At 45.2% G+C, this 21,703-nt stretch overlaps 1 protein-coding gene across 1 annotated transcript in view; it reads left to right on the top strand.

Moving 5' to 3' along the window:
• The window catches only part of PRKCH (protein kinase C eta), a 222,877-nt gene that overhangs the window by 131,002 nt on the left and 70,172 nt on the right, over window positions 1-21,703 (top strand). The window contains exons 7-9 of the mRNA XM_060141782.1: window positions 1,902-2,029; window positions 4,950-5,093; window positions 5,275-5,448. Of these exons, the coding sequence (XP_059997765.1) occupies window positions 1,902-2,029; window positions 4,950-5,093; window positions 5,275-5,448 (446 nt within the window). The remainder of the gene's footprint in view (window positions 1-1,901; window positions 2,030-4,949; window positions 5,094-5,274; window positions 5,449-21,703) is intronic.

Below are 21,703 nucleotides of genomic sequence, written 5' to 3'. Positions count from 1 at the left end.
CGGCTGGGCCCATGGGCCATGGCCGCTGAGCCTGCGTGTCCGGAGCCTGTGCTCCGCAACGGGAGAGGCCACAACAGTGAGAGGCCTGCGTAACACGCAAAAAAAAAGCATAACTCAGTCTGCCCTGTGTCTTCTCAAAGAGCTTGATAGAGATCAGAGCGTAGGTGGCCGTGCGAGGGCAGGCACTTCAACAACAATGTCCAGTGGAGCCTGAGTTTGGAGCTTTTGCCTCAGCAGAGGATAAGGATGTGGGGGCTGGTCCCTGTCCTGTTAGGAGTTGAGGGGCTGTTGGCCTGGAGTCATCTCTCATTGAGTGTTGCTGTAACAATCTGGCTGTCGTGGGGTGCACTGTCCTGTGCTGAAATACATGTGAGTTTCAGCCTGAAGCCTGAGACACATTCTGTGTCACCAGGGGAGGCAGAGTTCATGTCAGTACAACTGGACAGCTTCCACTGGCTGCCTGGACTTAACCAGACCTGCTTCTATTAACAAAAAGGGGCTAGTCACTTGTCTTTAAGAAAGGCAAATTCTTGTATTTCTTCAGAGCACCATTTAATTATTCTTTCTTCATAGATACCTGAAATAATTCTTTTTCAACCAAAACAGCAGCCAACTCACATGTAGCTTTGTTTCAGGCACTGCTTGATCATTAGCTGGATGGTGTCACCCAGGTGTGGGTTTCTAGCGTGAAAGTCACTTTCTGCTTTCGTATGGTTGTTGCTGACAGGCAGAACCATGGGTGGGATTCATTTGCATTGCACTTGTCCCTGGTGGTGCTGAGGATAGCACGCCTGCAGTGTTCCAGCTCCTATCATTTTTGCTTTTATTGTCACGTGGAGCTTTAGAAAGGCCACTGCAGGCTTGTATGTCTCCGTACCAGCCTTGCTGAGAGAGGTGGATTTCCTATGAATCTAATGAAGCTTAAGCCTTGGAGCTCCTCCCTTGCAAGGTACCTTCCAAGTTCTCTACTTGATGAAATGCTCTTTTTCTTAAAGAGGGCAACCCTACAATTGCATCACTTCAGGCACCACGAAACCTGGCTCTGTGTGTACTTCCAAAGATGGGCTGACACACCTCAACGCATCTTACTCTGCTTTATCCCTGCCTCCGATCAGCAGGGCCCGTGTCAAGAAACCATGTCAGAACTCTGTGCTGATTAAACCTCGGGTCTTTCATCACCCCAAGTCAGCTTCCTGTGCACCAGGAGCTTAGCTTGCTTCGCTCTCCTCTTCCAACTGCCACTTGCCTTGACCTTTAAAAATGTTGCTTTCTGTCACCCATGAAGCCACAGGCTGCAAGCACTGAGAAATACAGCTGCTGCACAGGATGCCGCGTTCTGTGCTGTGAGGGCCACCCAAAGACAGTGCTCAGAAAGAAAGCTTTACTTAGAGGCGTTTCTCTCAGAAACACCAGTTCCATCCTGTCTGAACAGCCATCTACACGTGGCTGTTAGACTGCTACCTTTTATTGAGAGTTACAAGGAATGGCATAAAGTCGGTTGACACGTTTCCTTGTTATTTAATCGAGTGAGCTGTTGCCGTGATGAATGTTTTGATCTCTGTATTGAATCATGCTGGGAAATCAGTGATGACTTTTAAAATATGATTTAAGTGAATGTCTTGCATCAAGTCACAGTGAAAACAAAAAGAAATTTGAAATGTATTATTCTTCCGTATGCCAGGCTTACTGCTTCTGCACAGAACAGAAATAGAGAAAAAATCAGGGATTTACTTACACTGAGGGATCGTTGTGAGTGTCAGTTGAATTTGATGAGAAGATATCATTATTCAGCGTGTGCAATTCCTCAGTCACGGTCTTTCAGGTTATCTCAGCTCTCTTTCACAGCACATGTTGACGTGTCTCCTTTCTGAACGTGGATTCCCTTTTCCTCTTCCATCCAGTATGTAAAATGAATGTACACATTCGATGTCAGGCGAACGTGGCCCCAAACTGTGGAGTGAATGCAGCAGAGCTGGCCAAGACTCTGGCAGGAATGGGCCTCCAACCCGGAAGTATTTCTCCCACCTCGGTGAGACTTTGCTATTTTCGTATTTTGTAATTTAGAAGTTGTTCAGATGTGGCGAGCCCTAGTATTGTGGGTGGCATAATCAAAGTTCCTAGTCTCAGCAAATACAATAAACAGATTTATTGCATTTTTAAAGAGCATTTTGTTCCACAAATAAGGGTCTGTATACAATTATATAACAAGAAATAATGAGCGTGCAGATATAGCAAGAAGCAGAAAAGGGATTTTTTTTTTTTTTTTTAAACAGCTTCCTGTCATTGTGGTCTGGTGAAAAGCCTGGAATCCAGGGTCCTCGGTTCTGCTCTTGTCGGGGCCCCCGGCACTGCAGTTGACCAGTAACTATGCGCCTTTGCTTCCTTCTCTCTGAAGGGGTTGAACTTAAAGAGCTGATGTTCTCCACAGGCCTGGAATCCAGCAGTTGTGTAGTATTTGTTTATGGATCGTGAATTTATCTCAAGTCCAGCCACAGACAGGAGTTCCTTCCTCTAGGCGGGAGTGGGTGGAGCATGTCAGTGGCTGTGTCCTGCCACCGCCCTGATGACCCTCCCCCACCTGCTGTTGTCCATTAGAGCTTCAGCCACATCCCAGGCCCACATCCTATTGCCGCCTTCCTGGCTGTGGTCTGCTGAGAACTGGGCAAGAGCCATGGTTACGGCTGAGGCTTCTGAAATGTGTAGCTTGACGCCGGGTTCAGGAAAATTCTAGACTTAACTGTCAAATCTCTCTGGGCACTTAGGAAGGGAAGTGCAATCACTGTCAGGTTCTTGGTTATCCAAACAGTGTCATCACTAACCACCCCATTTCCTTTTCACTGAAGGGCCCTGCCTGGTAAAGCAGGGGCTTGGATTGACATTGCATTTCTTGATTTCAGGAAGGCGTTGGCAAAGTCCTTCAAGTCTGTGTGTCGTTCTTGTGGACAGACAGGCAGGATGCTATACCGTGAGGGGGATTTCCAGTGCATGGGACAGCTGTGCCTGAAGAGTGTAGGTTAGGGATTTCGGCCTGGCCCAGGGCTTCCGAAATACCGTGGAAATAAGCTGAGCCATGTGGCACAACCTCTAGGAATGGGCAGCGCCACTTGTCACTTGAACCAAGTATCTTTCATGTTCTGATACTTAATAGTGAGAAAACCCAAATTACCTGTTAGCTGACAGTACAGCATTAAAGAGAGACATCTTCAGTCTATCAAAAGAGAAGAATGGGTTAAACAAACAAACAAAAGATTGAGACACTGGATTTAGAGTTTTCTGGCAGGGGAAGTATTTAAGTGGAGGAAGTGAGATTCAAGCTGGTAAAATTTCTCCATCTTTGAAAAACTTATGATCAGAAATCTAGAGGAGAAACTATTAAAATAATTGGATTTTAAAGGTGATCCATTTTATATCTTCAATCACTGTTTCACTGGGTTGAGTAAGAAAAATCCTTGTAGTTTCAGGATATTGCCCAGCTGTTTATTACAAACATTGCTTAGGAGTTACCCCAGATAAGCTTTTTTTTTAGCTAAATAGGTCAAATGCTCCAGGATGTCAGACTTTTGGTCTCTTATCTGGTGGTAGCCTGTCTTATAAATATCCCAAGGTAGACACCTGCACATCACCTTGTCTTTAGGTAGCACCCTCCCTGGGATGAGTCTTGTACTAGTGGGATGGGGCTAGAGAACTCCCCAAAGAGGCCACACCTACTTCTGGTTCTATGTGGTGAACCAGGAGCTCTCATTGTGTTGGTGGTTAACCTTTCTGGAGGGCAAGGTGACCATGTATCAGAAGTCTTCAAAATTAACACATTGGCCCAAAGAATTCCCTTTCCAGAAAGTTATCTTAAGAAAATAGACGATGTTGATGAGGATGATCGTGTTGATAAAGATGACAACACAGCTTAGGTTTATGGAATGTGCCAGGCACTGGTCTAAGTGCTTTAAGTGCAATTATTCATTTGCTCCTCATAACAACCCATGTTGCAGGTACTATAACATCCCCTTTGTTAGAAGAGGAAACTGAGGCTCAGAGAGGTAGGTGACTTGTCCACGGTCACAGGGTTAGGTTGTAGAGCTGTGATTTGAACCCAGGTCGCCTGCTTGAGAGCTTAGACTCCTAATCACCCTGATTTGAAGATTTGCATGCAAGTATGGTCACTGTGTGTTATCTATACTAGTGAAAACTGGGAGATAATCTATATTTCCAATACCAGGAATTAGTGAATCAGTTGTGATATATCCATAAAATGGAATATTGGACAGCTTTTTGAAACTCATGTTCTTGAAGGAAATTTAGAGATATGGATAATATGCATGGAAAAATGTTAAATTAAAACTTGTGTTATGAAACAATTTTATTGTATTTTTTTAAATTAAGTGTAAAGAGACGTGTGTATATGTATGTTTCTATGTTTTGTTTTTTGAGGAGGGCTGATGAGATTATAGATATTGTCAGTCTTACCCTTCATATATTTACATTAACTTCTGTTTCTCTTTTATAATTTAAAATATTATATATAGAAGTGTTGCTTCCTCCATTCTTGGTGTGGAGTGGTGCTCAATTCTCTGAGCAGTTGTGAAAGCTGCTATTTGCAGGACATGGACACCAGGTGGCGCTCTTGGAACTTTGACCACCCTGTAGAAAGCCACCACAAGAAAGCAGGTGGACCAGACTGAGACATTTTCTATATACTCCCATTTGAGCACAACCTGAAACTCGGTGGCTTAGATATATTTTAAATGATTCTGACCCAAATACAGTAAGCACAGATCAGGAGTTGGTGCCGAAGCAGTTCTGAGTGGCAGAACCTGATCACATGTCAAGCTGTATTGATCTTTCCCCATGTGTTGTATTGAGGGTTGAAGCTGCAAGTAAGGTCTTCTTCATCCATAAATGCTTCATGCTCCACTGTGATTTCTGACTCGACGTATTCCTACTCTCCTTTGCAGAATCTTCTTTCCAGATCAACCCTAAGACGACAAGGAAAGGAGAGCATCAAAGAAGGAAATGGCATTGGGCTTAATTCTTCCAACCGACTTGGGATCAGCAACTTTGAGTTCATCCGAGTACTGGGGAAGGGCAGCTTTGGGAAAGTGAGTCTTGGCGCCAAGTGTTCGGGTGGTTAAAGGATGCCTGCTCCATGTATGTTGTTTGCCTGTGCATGTATGTATACACGTGCCCATTTCCCACGTGCCATCTGTCTTCTGCCCCAGCCGAGGCCACACCCTAAGAGCTGCATGAGTTCTCACGCTCCCTCCTCCTGCTTTGCCATAGGTGATGCTTGCAAGAATAAAAGAAACAGGAGACCTCTATGCCGTGAAGGTGCTAAAGAAGGACGTGATCCTGCAAGATGACGATGTGGAGTGCACCATGACAGAGAAGAGGATCCTGTCTTTGGCCCGCAATCACCCCTTCCTCACTCAGTTGTTTTGCTGCTTTCAGACCCCTGTAAGTATGACCCACCTTCACTGCCTCAGTGGCCTCCTTTTTTCAAAAGCTGAGCTCACAGATGTTGAAGATTTCATAAAGTAGAGTATTAGAAACTTTGGGGGGATGGACTCCTAAGGTAGGGTCATTTGAAGTATCCAGTGACTTCTGTTGACAAGAACCAATGAGCTAACTGCTTCCTTCCTTTCATGCTGTCCTGGAGAGGGATCACTTTGAGGGTTGTGTGTCCTAAGATTGAAAACGTCTTCATACATAAGTCTTCTCTAGCAGAGTGAAGGTTGCAGAAGTCTAAGAATACAGTAAACGTCAGGGACTGCTTATTTTGGTGACTTTAACCTCAGCTCTGTTGCTAAATGCTGAACTGGTTCTGACCCGGGGAAAAGAGTTCAGACCAGGATAGGCCCGAAGGGGGCACCTTGACTTGTAATGTCCCAGGGCATTGCTCCTGGCCTCAGTCAAGGACCCTTTGCTTGAGGCTATGGACTGATTGTGGGATTCTGTCTATCCCATCATGTTGTGCAATTAAGAATGCTTTGGGCTGCAGTTAACAGAATATGTGACTGACAGTGGTTTATACAACAGACAGGAAGGATGAGTTTAGTTCATCAGTACAGACTTTTTTCTTGGGAAGTCTGACAGTAGCGATGTTAGGGTTGGATTAGTTGCTCAGTGACCTCAGACGTCTCTTCCCCGTGGGTCTCAAGGTATTTGCCACAGCCCTAAACATCACACCTCATATGACAGCATCCGAAGCAGGAAGCTCGGGGGACAGAGGCAGAAGGGCTTCATGGACCACTCTCCTTTGATCAAGGAGAGAAAAATCTTTCCTAGACCTGAGTTACAGGCTCAACCCGAGCTGCAAAGGAGGCTGGAAGAGCAAATATCTAGTCAAGATAAGCTGCTTTATCATGATTGGCTCACATCAACCTTGACGTATCCCCTGGGGCAGGACACTCTGTAGCCCATTTAACATTGGGCTCAGAACTGGGCTCCTGTTGTCAGTGGAGAGGGAAGAGGGCTCCTGTGAAGGCAGCAAGAGGGTCTGGCACAGATATTTCTTAATCTTCTTGCTGTCAAAGGCATTCTGAAAGAGAATTCAGGACATGTCCCTTGCCTCTGCTACCATCAGGGATGTAAAGGGTGTGATGGGAGCAGGATGGGGGCGTCCCACCTGGTCCAGTGATGCTGCGATGCATTTCTAGGGAAAGTCACAGCTATGCCGGAACCAGAAGGGCCAGTCAGAATTCGTCAGGCAAAGAGAATGAAAGCGAATATGGAATAAAGTTTAAACAGCTCAGGCATGGATCTACTAGTAAACGGGAAGAGGAGGAGTAAATAAAGCTCACGAGCATAAAATGTGAAGTTGAGGAGGGGCCTGGTGAGAACTAAGGCTGCAGAAGTAGCCCAGGCCGCTGTAGGCGCTGTTAAAGGAGCTAGGGTTTTAGTGCTAAGAACAATTGGAAGACATTTAAGCAGAGGAATGACATATCAGATTGCATTTTTTAACTATTAAAAACCATTTTATTTTCTTTTTTTTGCAATGGGTAGTATAAGCATCTTCCAAGTATCCATACCCTCTCTTTGAAAGGAACAATTATTACTGGTCTCACGTGTAGCCTTTCAGAGAGTTTTTTGCACCCAAAAGTATACACACACACCACATATATGCATCCATATTTTTCTAAAAAGCACAAATGATAGTATGTATTTGTCCACCATTCTGTATCCTTTTTTTAAGGGAAAAAAAATCCAAAACGGTTTTATTAAGGAAGTAAATCTCTGTAATGCATCTCGCAAAATTTACACATTTAAAAAAACTGAGGTATAATTGACATGTAACATTATATTAGTTTTGAGCGTACAAAATAATGATTTGATATTTGCATATGTGGTAAAATGATCACCACAATTAGTCTAGCTAACATCCATCATCACACAGTTACAGAATTTTTTTCTTGTGGTGAGAACTTTTAAGAGCTACTTTCTTAGCAACTTTCATATATGCAATACTATGTTATTAACTGTAGTCACCATATTGTAAGTTGCATCCCCATTCTCCTTATTTTTTTGAAAAAATGTAATAATGTATCTTGAGATTGTCTTATATTTGTATATACCTGGCTGCCTCATTTTTAATGGCTACATACTATTCCATTTTAAGAACATGAGGCAATTTATTTAATTTGTTTCCTATTGCTATATATTTAGGCTGTACTTAGACTTTTATTTCAAAGTTGCAGTGAGTCTCTGTACTTTTATCTTTAGGTACTTGTGCTATGATTTCTATATGATACACTCTTAGAAGTGATATTGCTTTGTCAGAAGTAGATGCATTTATCATTTTATCTAGTTGGCCCTCTCTCCCTATCGTGGTTAAAGATAGCTAACACTTTATCATTTGAATACCAGGCACTGTTCTAACTGCTTTATGTGTATTATCTCAGTAATCCTTACAGTAATCCCATGAAGTAAGTTCTGTTAACATCACTCCCATTTTACAGATGAACAAACTGAGGCAGGAAGAAATTTAGTTTCCAAGTGGCAGACGTTTTCAGTCTGACTGCTGAGCCCAAGCTCTTACCACTTGCTGGCTGTATTTCTAAATTCCTACTCCCAAACCATGTGTGAGAAGGCTTATTTCCCCCACTCTCCTGTCATGGCATGCTACTTATCATTTTGATGGTTGGAGAGATTTTTAAAAAGGTGTCTTTGGAGTTCTAACTGGCATTTCTCTGACAGTGAGTGAGGCTGAGCGTTCATGTGTGTTTAAGGGTCCCTTGTGTTGGCAAAGACACATGTACAGCTTAGGGAATGGACGGAGCAGGGAACACTGCAAGCCGGGAGACAGGAGGGTGTGTGAAAGGGGATGCACAGCGTGCACTCCCATGCTGTCTGAGTATGTTGGAAGGAGCTGGGGTTCAAGTAATAGCTTCTTGGGCTTCGGTTTCCTCTGCACTCCTTCCCGCCCCTCATGGTCTAGGCTCTTTGAGGCCACGCCCTCCTCATCAGAGTCCTCAGTGGCTCCAGGAGCCCTGGAGTCCCTGGAATCCCTGGAGTCCATGCCGCCCCTACCACCTTGCCCGATTCTTGCTTCCCATCTCCAGGTCCATGGTTCCTTCAGAGCTCCGGTTCTGCCCATTCTCCACTGCTACCCAGAGTATCCCCAAAACACTATTTCCCATGCTTTGTGCTCTGTCCACCTAAAGCCCTTCATCAGCCCTCATCCAACTGTTTTCCCAGAGAAGAGTGGGGTGACAGCCCTGAGCTTGAGAACACCCTTGTGAAGAAGGCAAGACTGACGGGTGGTACTGGTCACCCGCCTGAGCTTCAGGCTTACCTTCTCCTCATTCCGTGAGCCGGACAGGGCTATACTCAGGTCGTCTCTCCAGGGCTGCACCAAAGTGCGGATGGTTTTCTATGACATTGGGTTAGGTGATATTAACAGTTGACGGACATGGTTGTGCAGTGGCTGCTTCAAGTTACTCTAATGAACAAATAAAGAAGCGTCACCTACCCAACTCCAGGGGACTTTTCCTACCGAAGGAAATCCCTGTGATTCTATGGAAGCAGTCTGAGGTCTTACCAACAATTACAGGGTGTTGTAGTAGAAAAGAACTTAACCTGGACCAGATTGGGAGACCAACAAATATAGAATATACAATGCAAAATTTTCCAGGAAAATATAAACTCTACAGTATCGCCAAATATTAGTGTCCACATGTTATTTCCACAGTGTTCAGCCGGTGAAGCCTTTATTTTAACATGGGCCATCTATTTTTCCTAGTGACAGTTTCATATATGGCCACAAGGTGGCAGTCGTTACCGCAAGGTGATTTTTATTTCTGCACCAGAGAGAGAGGAGCTGACTTTGGGGTTAAAATTTGTGTGTTACAGTAGATGTCTCCAAAGCAAAGGATAATGGGAATTTTCCCTTGCCCTAAGTCTAAATGATAAAGTGGTAAGAACCAACTTAAAAGAACCAAGTGCATTTTTCTCATGCTGAGATAGAGATATACAGTTTCCATTTTGCTGTAGTTTAAGCCTTCTCTCGGATTTGCAAGGTATCAGACTCCACATATGCATAGCATTTGCTCTCTGCATCTGTCCATCTGTCAGAAATCCTCAGTCACTATCCCCATTTGCTACTGAAAAACTAACTATAAAGAACAGAAAATGTTAGTTACCATGAGAAATTAAAGCAGGTAAATGACTACTTTTAGCTAAAAAGTACTTTTAGCTAAAAACTGGGTTCGGCAGGCCCTGGCCTCTGAAGTGAGATGCTAGTCTGCAGTGTGTCACTTCACTGTGAAGACACTGGCAGAGATGGCAGTCCACTTGCCGTCCAGCCCTGTAGAATGAGTGTCTCTGAGGCCCAGGAGAAAGGGAGCAACTTGCTGAGGATCCCTTAGGCTGGGAGTGGTGGAGACAATGTTTATCTCTGGGTCAGGCTGACTCTGCAGCCTGGCTCCGTCCACTTGGTGTCTTATACAGCCTTGAGGTTGTTGGTTCAGCATCTGCTTAAAGCCCCTCCTGTCTGCCCTGACTCACCTCCAACCTGCTGATATGGAAACAGCTCTGCCTTTGGAAACGGAAGACCTAAGTTCTTCCAGCTCTGTTTTCCTCTGTCTGAATGGCTTGCAACCACCTTAAAATTCCTTTGAGCCTTCAAGTTCTCATGGTTGAGATGAAAGCAGGATTGCTGTGAGGACCAAAGGCGAGAATGCAGACACGCTGTTGCTACACGCGCGGCAACTCAGTGTTGTGATGACCGCCTCCTTCCCCACACCAGAAAGATGTCCTGTGCCTTCCCAGGGGCCAGCACAGACCCCCACATGGAGGTGACAGTAAACACCCACAAAGTAGGCATTTGGAAACTCCTTTTGTTCTTGGCCAGAACGAAAAGATAAGCAAATTTCAAATATTAGATAATTTGTCGTTTGCTGCATAGAATTATGAGCCCATGAATTACTGCCCTGATTTTTTCAATATAATGCTTGTTACTTGCATGTATATCATTCCACTGGCGTCCTCATAAATTTCTGAAGGCACTGTAAATCCTAATAGTTTGTGAATAATTTGATAACCTGGATCCAGACTTATAAGAATGCATATACTCTTGGATCTGTTGATTTTATTGCTGATAATCTAGCCAAAGAAAACAACGTAAAGAATAAAATAAATGTTATGCATAAAGATGTTTAACTTTCAGTGCATTATTTATAAGAGGAAAATCTTGGAAACAACTTCAGCCTTCAGCAATAGGAGTCTACTTAAACAATGTACTATTTGATGAAGATTTTCAGTCAGTAGAAAAATAATTGAATATTAAGTAGTTAGATCGTGTGTTACTGTCAGAAGCATCTAACGTGTAATATTTATTGCATATAATTCTTACATCAGCCGTAGAAGGTGGGTACAATTAATTATCCTTATTTTGCCGAGTGATAAAGTGAAGGAGGAGTTAAGTTACTTGCCCTAAATCTTAACAGAGTAAATGGTGGAACTCGGAGATGGGAAGCCGGGAAATAGTACAGAATTTATGATGATTAGGGGCGTGAGTCTATATCAGGTTTCACCCAGGACTGCAATGTGGCAAACCTGGCCCCTCCTCCAAAAGAAGCCTGAAAGGAGATGATGCCAGTAAACTACCAGGGACTGTTATGAAGGTTGTGGAATTAGGGATGATCTTTTTCTTCTTTGCTCGTCTGTCAGTTTCTGCAATGTGTTTCTGTTTCTTTGTGGATGAGGGTGGGAGGAGTGAGGCCTTATGAAAGGAGCAGGGCCCAGGGTCTGGGCTGCCGGCCTGGTGTAGGCCACCTTCCCCGCTCTTTCAGGTTCAATTCACTTCACACGCCTTTCATCTTAATCAGTGACTGTTGTGCCGGCAGCCGAGCCTGCTGGCATTTATGGCCTAGGATCCGGGTCTCCCCACCCCCAGCTCCCAGGGGCTCTCCTTGGCTCTCCTGGAGCCCTGGCTGAGTGCTGAGGGCTGAGACCAGGAAGAACAAAGAGGCAGCAGCAGCAGGAGGGGGAGTGGCAGAGTAAACACTGGTCAGATGCTTTAGCCTTTGTTCAGAGACCCAGTTTGTTAGAGCAAAGGCTTCCATTTGGAAAACATAAGACACACTGTGCTTGGTGCCCAAGAGCTGCCTCTCGTCGGCACGACCCCGGCCGCGTCAGGTCCACGAGCCCGGTTTTTGGGAGAGAACTTGTTTGCATTTGTGAGCTGCTGCCCTGCAAGGGGCGGGGGACAGATTACACAAAACCTCCTTTACAGGGACAGAAGCCCAGTGCTCTCATCTCCCTACTGACGGGGTGTCCTCGGGTGTCACCTGCAGGGGTCGTCCGCGAAGCAGTGCACCTGGGGCTCCTGGCAGGGGCATTGCTTTCCCTAAGAAGCTGCCACTCAGTGTCGGTCAACAAAGCAGAAATCCAGCCTTTGAAGGGTAGGGCGGCTAGGAATCTTGTGACCTAAGTGCTGTCAGCTTACACAACCGGTGCAAACTGATTTTGGTGCACTTAAATCACACTTAAAATATGTCTGAAAGTCGCCTGCCAGCATGGGTGCAGGGAAACAGTCTTTTCTCTGGGTTATTGTCTCCATCGTCATATTAAATATTAGCAAAGGGGTGTACATGTGAGAGAGAGACATACAGACAGACAGACAGACAGAAGAGTTAGGCAGCAGGATGGTCGTGTGGCCCTGGAATGCATCTTTCAGAATCTCATCAGGAGGTCGCTACACTGTAGCCTTCAACAGGAGAGCCCTGAGTTCTCATCTTGACTTAGCTAATAGTCCCCTTGTCTTGAGGAAGGTCCCCTGCCTTGGATTTTTTTTTTTTTTCCAGATAAGCACCTCCTGTGCCCTTCTGTCACGGACCTGTTGGCAGAAATGCCTCCCAATAGGGACCCCCCACAGACTTCGTTCAGGTGGGGTGGGAGGTGCAGTGAGCCCTGCACACCCAACCGCCTGCAGCCCCTCCAGCTCTCATTCCCTTTCCCGGTGTGCAGGGAGCATCTGGCAGCGGCAGCTGGGCCACTTGGCCCCTGGTACAGCTTTACCCGCTACGCTCTAAATCACAGCGACATCCCGAGCAAGGGGAAGAGCCCTCTGTTAACACGTCACATAGCTGGTCGATTCTTGGCGCCTCACTGCGCCAGCTTCGCAGAAGGGGTGGGTGAAGGATGAAGTAGCAGCAGCAGGTACTGTTCACCGAGACCCTAGCATATTCTGGGTGCTCGTGTTCACTACCAGTGTCTAGACAAGTGTACAATTCGGTATTTCCATAAATAGCTGTTGAATGAAATATCTCATTTAATACTCAAAACAGTCCATGGGGGTATAGATACTATTAGCCTCATTTTAAAGGTCTGGAAACTGAGGTCCAGAGAGGTTAAAGAACTTGCCCCAGATCACACAGCAAGCAGGAGTCAGTCTGTGGATTCTTAACCAGGTCGTCCAGTTTTAATAATCTAATATGGCACAAAGAGAAGTATCCTCTCTCTGCAGTGTGTACAGCTGAGGAGAGTGTCATCAGGCAGGAGTGAAGGCAGTTTTTCACAACATACAGTTTTGTGGCCTTTTATAAAATACCTAAGGAAAGGCCATTTCCTCGTCCCTGTTTGGAACTGGGTTTCCTCCTTTCCCTGAGCAATGAGTGCCATAAACACCATTTGGTCTGCTTATGGGCCGCTTATGGGTCATTTGGTATAGTTTGCCTTTGGCTCAGATCGAAATAGAAAATGAACCAGAACATGGTGTTTCCCAGTTGGGCATGTTCCCAACTTATTAATCGTGTTCCAGCTGGGAAGAGAATGCACGTAGGCCATCTCTGGGCTCTGCATTTCTGGGAGGCTGATTTAGGACCTTTGCTTCTGTCCTCGGAGGCTTCCCGGCTCCCCGACTATCTGTGACTCAGTAGGGCCGGGAAAATGAATGGGAAATAGGAGGACGCGAAGTCCTTGCTGTTCCTTTGGCTGTCTCTGCTCAGGGAGGACTGCCAGAACACTTGGTGTGACCAAAGGGCTTGAAAGGGTTGCCATGTGTTTCCCTTTGAGGTTGTTCAGCTGTAACTGGCCTCGTCACTAGCTGTCATCCACACCGATGACCCAGAGATGGCCTGGACTCCCCAGCTCCGTGGTTGTAAGGCAGTTCACGAATTGTGTGTCACTTCCGTTGACTTATCTGAGAGTGGCCAGTGTCAGACGCGACCCTTGTGCTTCCCGATGACTGGCGAGGCTTTGTGGCAGTGAGTTTTGGTTACGGTTTTCCCTGATTGTGCCTGGGAACCTGCCAAACTATAGATACTCCCGCCTCAGCAGGGCCCTGTTTTAAAGCACTGGGCTTGAGGTGCCAGGAGTGGCTCCAGGCATGAGAAGGGGATGGGCTTTCTACCAAATAGCTGAGTGAGAAGTCAGCCAGTCCGGGATCACACTGATGGAGGGCTAGGGGGAGAAGCAGTGCTTTTAATCCTCAGTCTAGCTGGGAAGAGGAGATTCACACGCATGGCATAGACCGTATAATGGCTGTGTTTACTCCATGCTACCAAAGGAAAGGTAGCTGAAAATGAGGACTGGCCTCTGGGGGAAAATTTTACCTACGGGCCAGTCTCTCCTCAGAAGGGCAACCAGAATGACTATCAAACTAACAGTCTAACCAGCAGCACCTGAGGGTGGCCTGCGGGTGTTTCCCTGGGAAGCTGGGTTGGCCTCTGCCAGGACCAACTGGGACCTTGAGGCCAGGGCCTGACGCGACACCTGTGGGTGGCTGGAGTGGGTCCTCCTTGCCCTGAACCCAGAATCGTGCAGTCTAGAAGCCCAACTGGTCTGGGTGAAAACCACAGACCATAATATCTCCTAGTTTTGAAATACTTGCGTTTTCCATAATTGCTTCATCACTGGTTAGAACCCAGCTGCGCCCATCTCCACTAGGCCCCACAACAATCTGGGGCCCCTCAGGACAGAATCAGCCCCGTCAGTCACTATCAGCTTAGCCGACTTGTTGTGACAGAGGCTTGTCCACCAGTAGGTGAAGATCAAGGGTGTTCATTCATTTGGCAAATGTGCACAGAGTTCCTTCCCCTGAGGATGCAGCAGTGGACGGAGCAAGGAGGGGCCCCTTCCCTCACGGAGCCGGTATCCTCCCGGGGAGTTCGGGGGCCTGAGCAGCCTGTTCGTAACATAGAGTCAGCTGCTGACCCTCCACGGTGGGCTGGTCATGGTAGCAGTTCTGGGATTGCCATTTAGGACAGGCTCAGAGCAGCCATCCGCTTAGAAGAGAGTCCGCGGGGCTTGTATTGAAGTTGCATTTGCATGTGGATGCCTGTGTGGTGCAGTGAATTGAAGACCTGATGGAGATTCCTGGGGGCAGGGACCGCGATGGGTTCTGTAGCACCACTGGGCTTGGGGCCCAAAGCAGGAGGCGTCATGGAAGAGCAGGCTTACTTCCCATGCTCACCATTGTAACGGGCACAGTGTTCTTCATCCCTCTGGAAAGGCTGGTCTCATTCCCTGCCCCCACCCCCCTATCAGTGCCGTGAGACTGACTTGTGCAGGGTTCCTCGTCCAGCCTTCCACTGTCAGAGAGCACCTTGGCTGTCTCACCAGCAGACCTTCCCGCTCCACTGGCGGGCTCTGGCAGGCCCCTTTGGGACCACCCAGGGAGTTCCTGTTTCCTTTCAGTGCAGGCGTCCAGCTTTTAGTATATTTGCACAGCAAAAGAGCCGGCTGTATTTGGAGCTCACTCCTACCCATTTCTTTAGGATGGTCTGTAATGATGTATTGCTTAGGTCTCACAAAGGGAGTCTTGGAACTCCTCCCAGAGTCTCAATTCCATTCTCATTGTGTATGATATTTTCAACGTTAAAATGATATAATGTATAATTCCCAACCAAAACAAAAGAGGAGAGCCCTTCCTGCAAAACTGCTCCCCTCCCACCCATACGTGTTTTCCTGCTCCTGTGCGGTGGCCACGTGGGAAGTGCCTTTGTCCTTTTCCTTCCTCTCCTCACCCCCAGGGAGCACTGACCCATAGTCTGCTTGTGAAGTGGGAACTAGCCTGTGCCCACGACAAGCCCAGACCTTCTGCACTAGCGTGTGTCTCACCAGTGGTGGAAGGCGGTTCAAGATAAGTGAGCCACAACCAACAAGGTAGAGAACTGGACTTAGAGACTGGTTCAGGTTCCTCTTCTGGAAACCTGCAGAAGTGAGAGCCTGCTCAGAAACTCGGTTTGCCCCTCCTTACTTTGGCTTCAGGGCAGATCCGTAGCAGGACGTTCCCTCCACATTGCTCAGAACTTTACCTCCAAGACCTTGACCTTCACTAGCAGGTCAATAGTTTAAGGAATTGAATGACTGGCGAATGTTCAACCTTTCCAGTAAAAAAGGTTTTAAAAAAATAAGTTAAAAAAATTTAAATCACATATTTGTACAATGTGATATCATTTGCCCACTACTAATATTGAGGGCAGGATAACCCTTTGTCACAGGAGGGGAGGGAGCTGCCCTGTGCGTTGTAGGATTAGCAACGTCCTGGCCTCTGCTCACCAGGTGCCGGTGGCACTTTCCTAGTTACGACAACCAAAAAAGTCTCCAGACATGACCAGATGCTCCCTGGGGGAAGAATCTCTCCAGCTGAAAACCACTGCCTTACATGAGTGTCTGGTGGTCCAGCCTAGATATGGGAAGTCAAGGAGGCTAGATCACTAGCCTTTTCACAGAGGCCAAAGAAAATGTGACAGATCTTCTTTGTAAAGACATAAGCATTATCTCTGTTTTTTTCTGAGTTTGTAGACAGACAGAGCTCCTGTTTGGGGACTCCTAACAGCTGTCCTGTTAAAGAAGATGTTGCACATATATACAATGGAATATTACTCAGCCATAAAAAGAAACAAAATTGAGTTATTTGTAGTGAGGTGGATGGACCTAGAGGCTGTCATACAGGGTGAAGTAAGTCAGAAAGAGAAAGACGAATACCGTATGCTAACACATATATATGGAATTTAAGGAAAAAAATGTCATGAAGAACCTAGGGGTAAGACAGGAATAAAGACACAGACCTACCAGAGAATGGACTTGAGGATATGAGGAGGGTGAAGGGTAAGCTGTGACAAAGCGAGAGAGAGGCATGGACATTTATACACTACCAAACGTAAGGTAGATAGCTAGTGGGAAGCAGCCGCATAGCACAGGGAGATCAGCTCGGTGCTTTGTGACCACCTAGAGGGGTGGGATAGGGAGGGTGGGAGGGAGGGAGATGCAAGAGGGAAGAGATATGGGGACATATGTATATGTATAACTGATTCACTTTGTTATAAAGCAGAAACTAACACACCATTGTAAAGCAATTATACTCTAATAAAAAATAAATAAAAAAAAAACAGCACGCTGGGTGTCAGAGCCTGGGGCATCTAAGGAACAAAAGATAAGCTCAGTGCGCATATAGTTAAAATGGGTTATGTTAGAAAGCAAGCAATACAAATAGTGCAGCTTCTCGTGTTTTGGCATTTAATGATTATATGTCCACTTTACCAACAAAGCATTGAATGAGTGACATTTTATGAAAATCATCGTCACCACTCTGGTCTTAAAGGGGTGCCTCTCTGTGAGTCAGATTCTTATCCTGTGTGTGGTACATATGACTGGAATTTACAAGCAGAGATAAAGCTTTAAGAAATATTTCCCAACCAGTGTATAAAAATGTGCTGGTAGCAATACAAGTGCGCTTTGGGGAAAGCGGACTTGCTGTTTTCTTTCTTTTGTTCCCATGTATGGGAATGCCATTTCAGCTTAAGATAGATACCTTAGAGGCTATCTGCAAAACTGAGTGGTCTCTACATATTAAAAGTAGAGCCTAGCCACCAGAGACATTACCTGTTAATACGCTGAATGGTAATATTGTGTCTACGTTGCATTTTTAATTCAATTCAGTGAATGTTTCCTGAGCCAGGGACGTTATGTGCCAGGGACTGAAGGCATAAGGAAGAACAAAATGTGGACCTGCCCTTTTGTTGCTTTCAGGCAAGGGTCTTCCTAAACAGATATGTCTTATCACTGTGTGATAGAAGACAGTCATAGCTTGGTCCCTGGGGAGGCTGGAAAGGCCTTCCATGGGAGGGGCTGTCTGAGCTGTGTTTTAAGGATGAATAGGAGCCCTACAGAGACAGAAGGGGGATGGGCCTCCCAGACAGAGGTAATAGCAGGGCAAAGACACAGAGGCTTGAAATTGTACGATGTGCCCAGGAACCCCCAAATAACTTGATGTAGCAGGATTGCAGGAGAGGAAATACGGGGAGGAAAGAAGACATCCTTTGCTGAAGAGTTTAGACTCAATCATGAGGTGACAGGAACTGGCAGGGAGCAACCTAAGCTTTGCATTTTGGGAGAGCTCCAGGTGGCTGTCTGCAGAGAGAGGAGACTGGGGGGGGGGCAGCCCTGGTAAGGCTGTTGAACCACTGGCCTGCTGAACCTTCCTGCTCCAAGGCAGCAGCCGCAAGGATGGAGTCAAGGAAACACATAGGAGGTGGAATTGATAGGACCTTTTAGAGTAAAAGAGTGAGAGGAGTAGCGAGAGTTCTGACCAGCTGGGAGCCTGGGGGAACGGAATAAATGTTTGGGGTTTTTTTGTTGTGTTTTTGTTTTGCAGAAAATCCAGCGGTAAGATGTTGCTCAGAAACACTGTTCAGATGGGGAGTAGGTTTTAGTGTCAGTATCCACTTGGCATAGTAGAAACTGTCATTTAAAATATGTCAGTAGGTGTTTATAGAAGGAGAAGAGAGGAAGGCTGAAGAGGGATTTCTAAGTAAGGGAGGTTAAAGGTAGGGGGAAAAAAGAAGAATCAGGAGGAAGTGGTTTCTTAGGAGAAGCCATCAAGTGCCGAGATGAAGTCCGTTCACCAAGGGATTCAAAGCTATCCACTGGATTGGGCATGTGGTTGTTTGTGTGGCCACCTTAGTCACCATTCTCATCCTTGGGGTTTGAAGGGCCCATCACACTTCATTTCACCAGCTAAAGCTTCTCGACGAAAGTAGCAGAGTGTCCTCTCCCCTGGGTAAACTTTTTCATCTATTTCTGATCACTTTGCCCCTCATCTTATTAGAGCTGTGTCTCTTTTACTTGGGTCTCCCTACCTTTACAGGAAAGTCTGCATCTTTCTTCCTCAGTGGACAGTGGAGATCCGTATTTTGCCCACGTTGCAAAAAGGATCTGGGAAGAGATTGTAGGGGATCTCATTCCCCAGCCAGAGGGCCAGAGAAGAATGATGTTGTGGCTACACTGGAAGTCTCAAACTCAAAATAGCGCATGGAAGGCACATTCCAGACAGAAACTTCAGCAAGCATGCAGCACCATAGAGCAGAGGAAGGAACAGACTCTCAGCCAGCGGGTTGCCAGGCATCATCTTGAGGCAGATATGGAATATTCTTGGCCAGATTTGATACTTACCTAATTGGCAAAATGTTTAATCAGAAAGCTATAACCCAGAATCTCCTCCCATGAGGAAGAAATGTCTAGTTGATCCACAGATCAAAGGGAGACGTGAAATCTTCTTTAACAAGTTGCGAAGTTTAGGAACCTCTGTCATGAGAAAGAATCTAAATGGCATAACGGAATTTTTACTCTTTATTTTACTCTTATTCTGTAGCCCTATACAAACTAAATCCATAAATATCTTCAATAGACTTGTTCCTATTTGATGCTGAAACCAAAATCTTTATAAAAAGAATGTACTATGTGAAATAATGATTTAAAGGAATCCTATCCTGCATACCTTTAAGTGACCAAACCTTTTTTTTTTTTTTTTAAGTGAATAATCACCTAAGGTATCTTCTTTGGGAATCTACATTCAGAATTTAAAAACCATGTCCAGTTCGTAATAATCTGCTTTCAGAGATGCCTGTTTTTCCAGGCTAATAAAAATGATCTTTATCATAGGATCAGTGACTAGACTGTTAATACCATGTCTCTTATTCTCATTAACGTAAGCAGAAATCCAGCTCATTGTAGGACTTCATAGAAATGGCATGCGGAATAGTACGCAATTGTTAAAAAAAAATCATGGTTTTGATGACTAAGTACATCAGGAAATATTATGTAATGTAAGTGAAAAAGGAAGGGTATGTTTTTTTGTTTTCTCTTTTTCTGTTCTTTAAACATGCTATAAAGTGTTAAGTATAATTCGGACATAAGGGGAAAATCGAATGTAGTTAAAATTACTTTGTAAATATCTTAGGTGCTCTAAAATCGGCAGTTCTTCAGATGCTAAAAGCCATAAATAGTTTTGTTTCTCCTCGTATTTAGACTTCTCTCTCTGGGTGTCAGGATTACAGGTGATTTTATTTTCTCAATTTTCCATGTATTTACTTTGTAGTTACATTTGAACGAAGAACATGTAATTACTTTTATAAACAGAAAAACCAGAGCTTTATAAATAAAGGGAAGTGGAGTGGCGTCAAGCAGACCTGCCTCTCTTGAACTCTTTCACGAACGGTTTTAACTGTGGACGAGACACTTCACTTCTTTGCACTTGACTTCCACAAACTGGCCGGGTAAAACTAGTCTTGGCGGTTTGTTCCAACTTTTCTAATCTCGTTTAAATTTTATCAGGAAACAAAAATGGTCTCCTGCTATGGTAGTTCCTCAAGGGTTTATTAAACCTTACCGTAGTCCGGGCACCGGGGGCGGTGGTACTAGAGATACATCATTTGGCATCTGGGCTCTGCCTTAAAAGGTTTCGGGTCCTCCAGAGAAAACACGACCAAGTGCACAAAGTGAGCACAGCCAGCCCTGTGATACTGGGCAGGATGTGTGTGGACCGGAGACGCCAAAGGAGGCTCCACCAGGAAGGGAGGACTTGTGCCCCAACTTTGCTATATCCCTGATCGTATGCTGCTTATTTATGCTTAAAAAAAACCATCCTGGCCCAGATGTTTCACAGGATGTTGACCTGCAGGTTCGATTGCCTCGTTTCCCTCATCTGGTACATATGCCAATGAGCCTTGTCGAGTTTCATTATAAGAGAGGACCGTAACGTATCCAGTTTGCCAGGAGAACACTTGGTCTTTGGAAAGAACTGTGTGTCCCTCCAGGTTTAAAATGCAAGCTCCTAAGGGCTTGTTATATTGGAGACATATTTCACCTTCCCAAAGACTAGTTTCTGAGCTCAGATAGGATGTACCATGCCTGTGGGCTTGACAGAAGAGTTGCTGGGTAATTGAATTAACTTCGCATATCTTCTGGGCTGCACAAAATGATAAATTAAAAACAAAACAAACAAACAAAAAGCCATTCGATTCCCTCTCCTTGTTTCTTCCTTGAAGACTTTGTAATCATTCTTAATGTGGTTAAGTTCAGGTTGTTTCCAGTTCGGGCATCGTGCAATCAGATTTCCTCACAGGGGTGCTTTTCTGCTGTCACCTCTTTGACGTCAGTAACGGTTTCCTGTTGGTTTGAACTCCCTATTCACCCTCTAGATGACTTTGTCAGAGAAAAATTATAAAACAGAGGCACTTATGAGAAATCTATTGTCTATTACTGGAGATTTCCTTTTCCTTGTCCACAGCCGGTCAACAGCACTCCACAGCTTTTGATACAGGGTTGACGTGTTACTCATTTAGAAGTAATTCCAAAGCAATTCTTAGAACTTGGCTAAGTAAGTATTGATGTGGCTCCCAGCTTAACGTTGCCTTAAAGCAGTAACTAAATTAGTCATTAACTTTAAATGTTGTTTCTATTCTTTGTCTTATTTCCAAAAGGTAACCTGCATCCTCACTGTAAATACATCTTTAAATGAGATTTACATGTGTCAGTGGCAGTGACCATGGATCCTTGGTTTAAACAGAAACATCTTTCTCAGTGTGTTTATAAGAAAAAATCGACTTTGTAGAAGGGGAGAATAGCTACTATAAACAGTCTCGTTTACCATAGTGTTTGCAGTTCATAGGGGAGCACATTTGCCTTGCAATAATGATTATGATTATTATAAAGCTCTTAAAATAGAGAATATGAATTATTATCTAATATTAGGAAAATGAGAAAACTTATTTGGTCAATGTGTCTTGGCTTATCAAATCTAGTTTCGTGACCCCTTGTTACATAGTCACGTCCAAGAAAGATAAGTTCACTTTATCAGGTCAGGGCCATGACTATGCAGTATCAGGAAGAGCTCCTGCAACCCAGCAGCTGCCCTGGGGTCCTCCTGACTCCCTGATCCCTCGAGATTCCTGTCCTGAACCGAGGGTCGGGGAGCTGCTGCTGTAGC

This window comes from Lagenorhynchus albirostris, chromosome 1 (genome assembly GCF_949774975.1).
Source record: "Lagenorhynchus albirostris chromosome 1, mLagAlb1.1, whole genome shotgun sequence".
NCBI classification, from domain to species: Eukaryota; Metazoa; Chordata; class Mammalia; order Artiodactyla; family Delphinidae; genus Lagenorhynchus; species Lagenorhynchus albirostris.
This window is presented reverse-complemented; position numbering and strand designations above follow the sequence as displayed.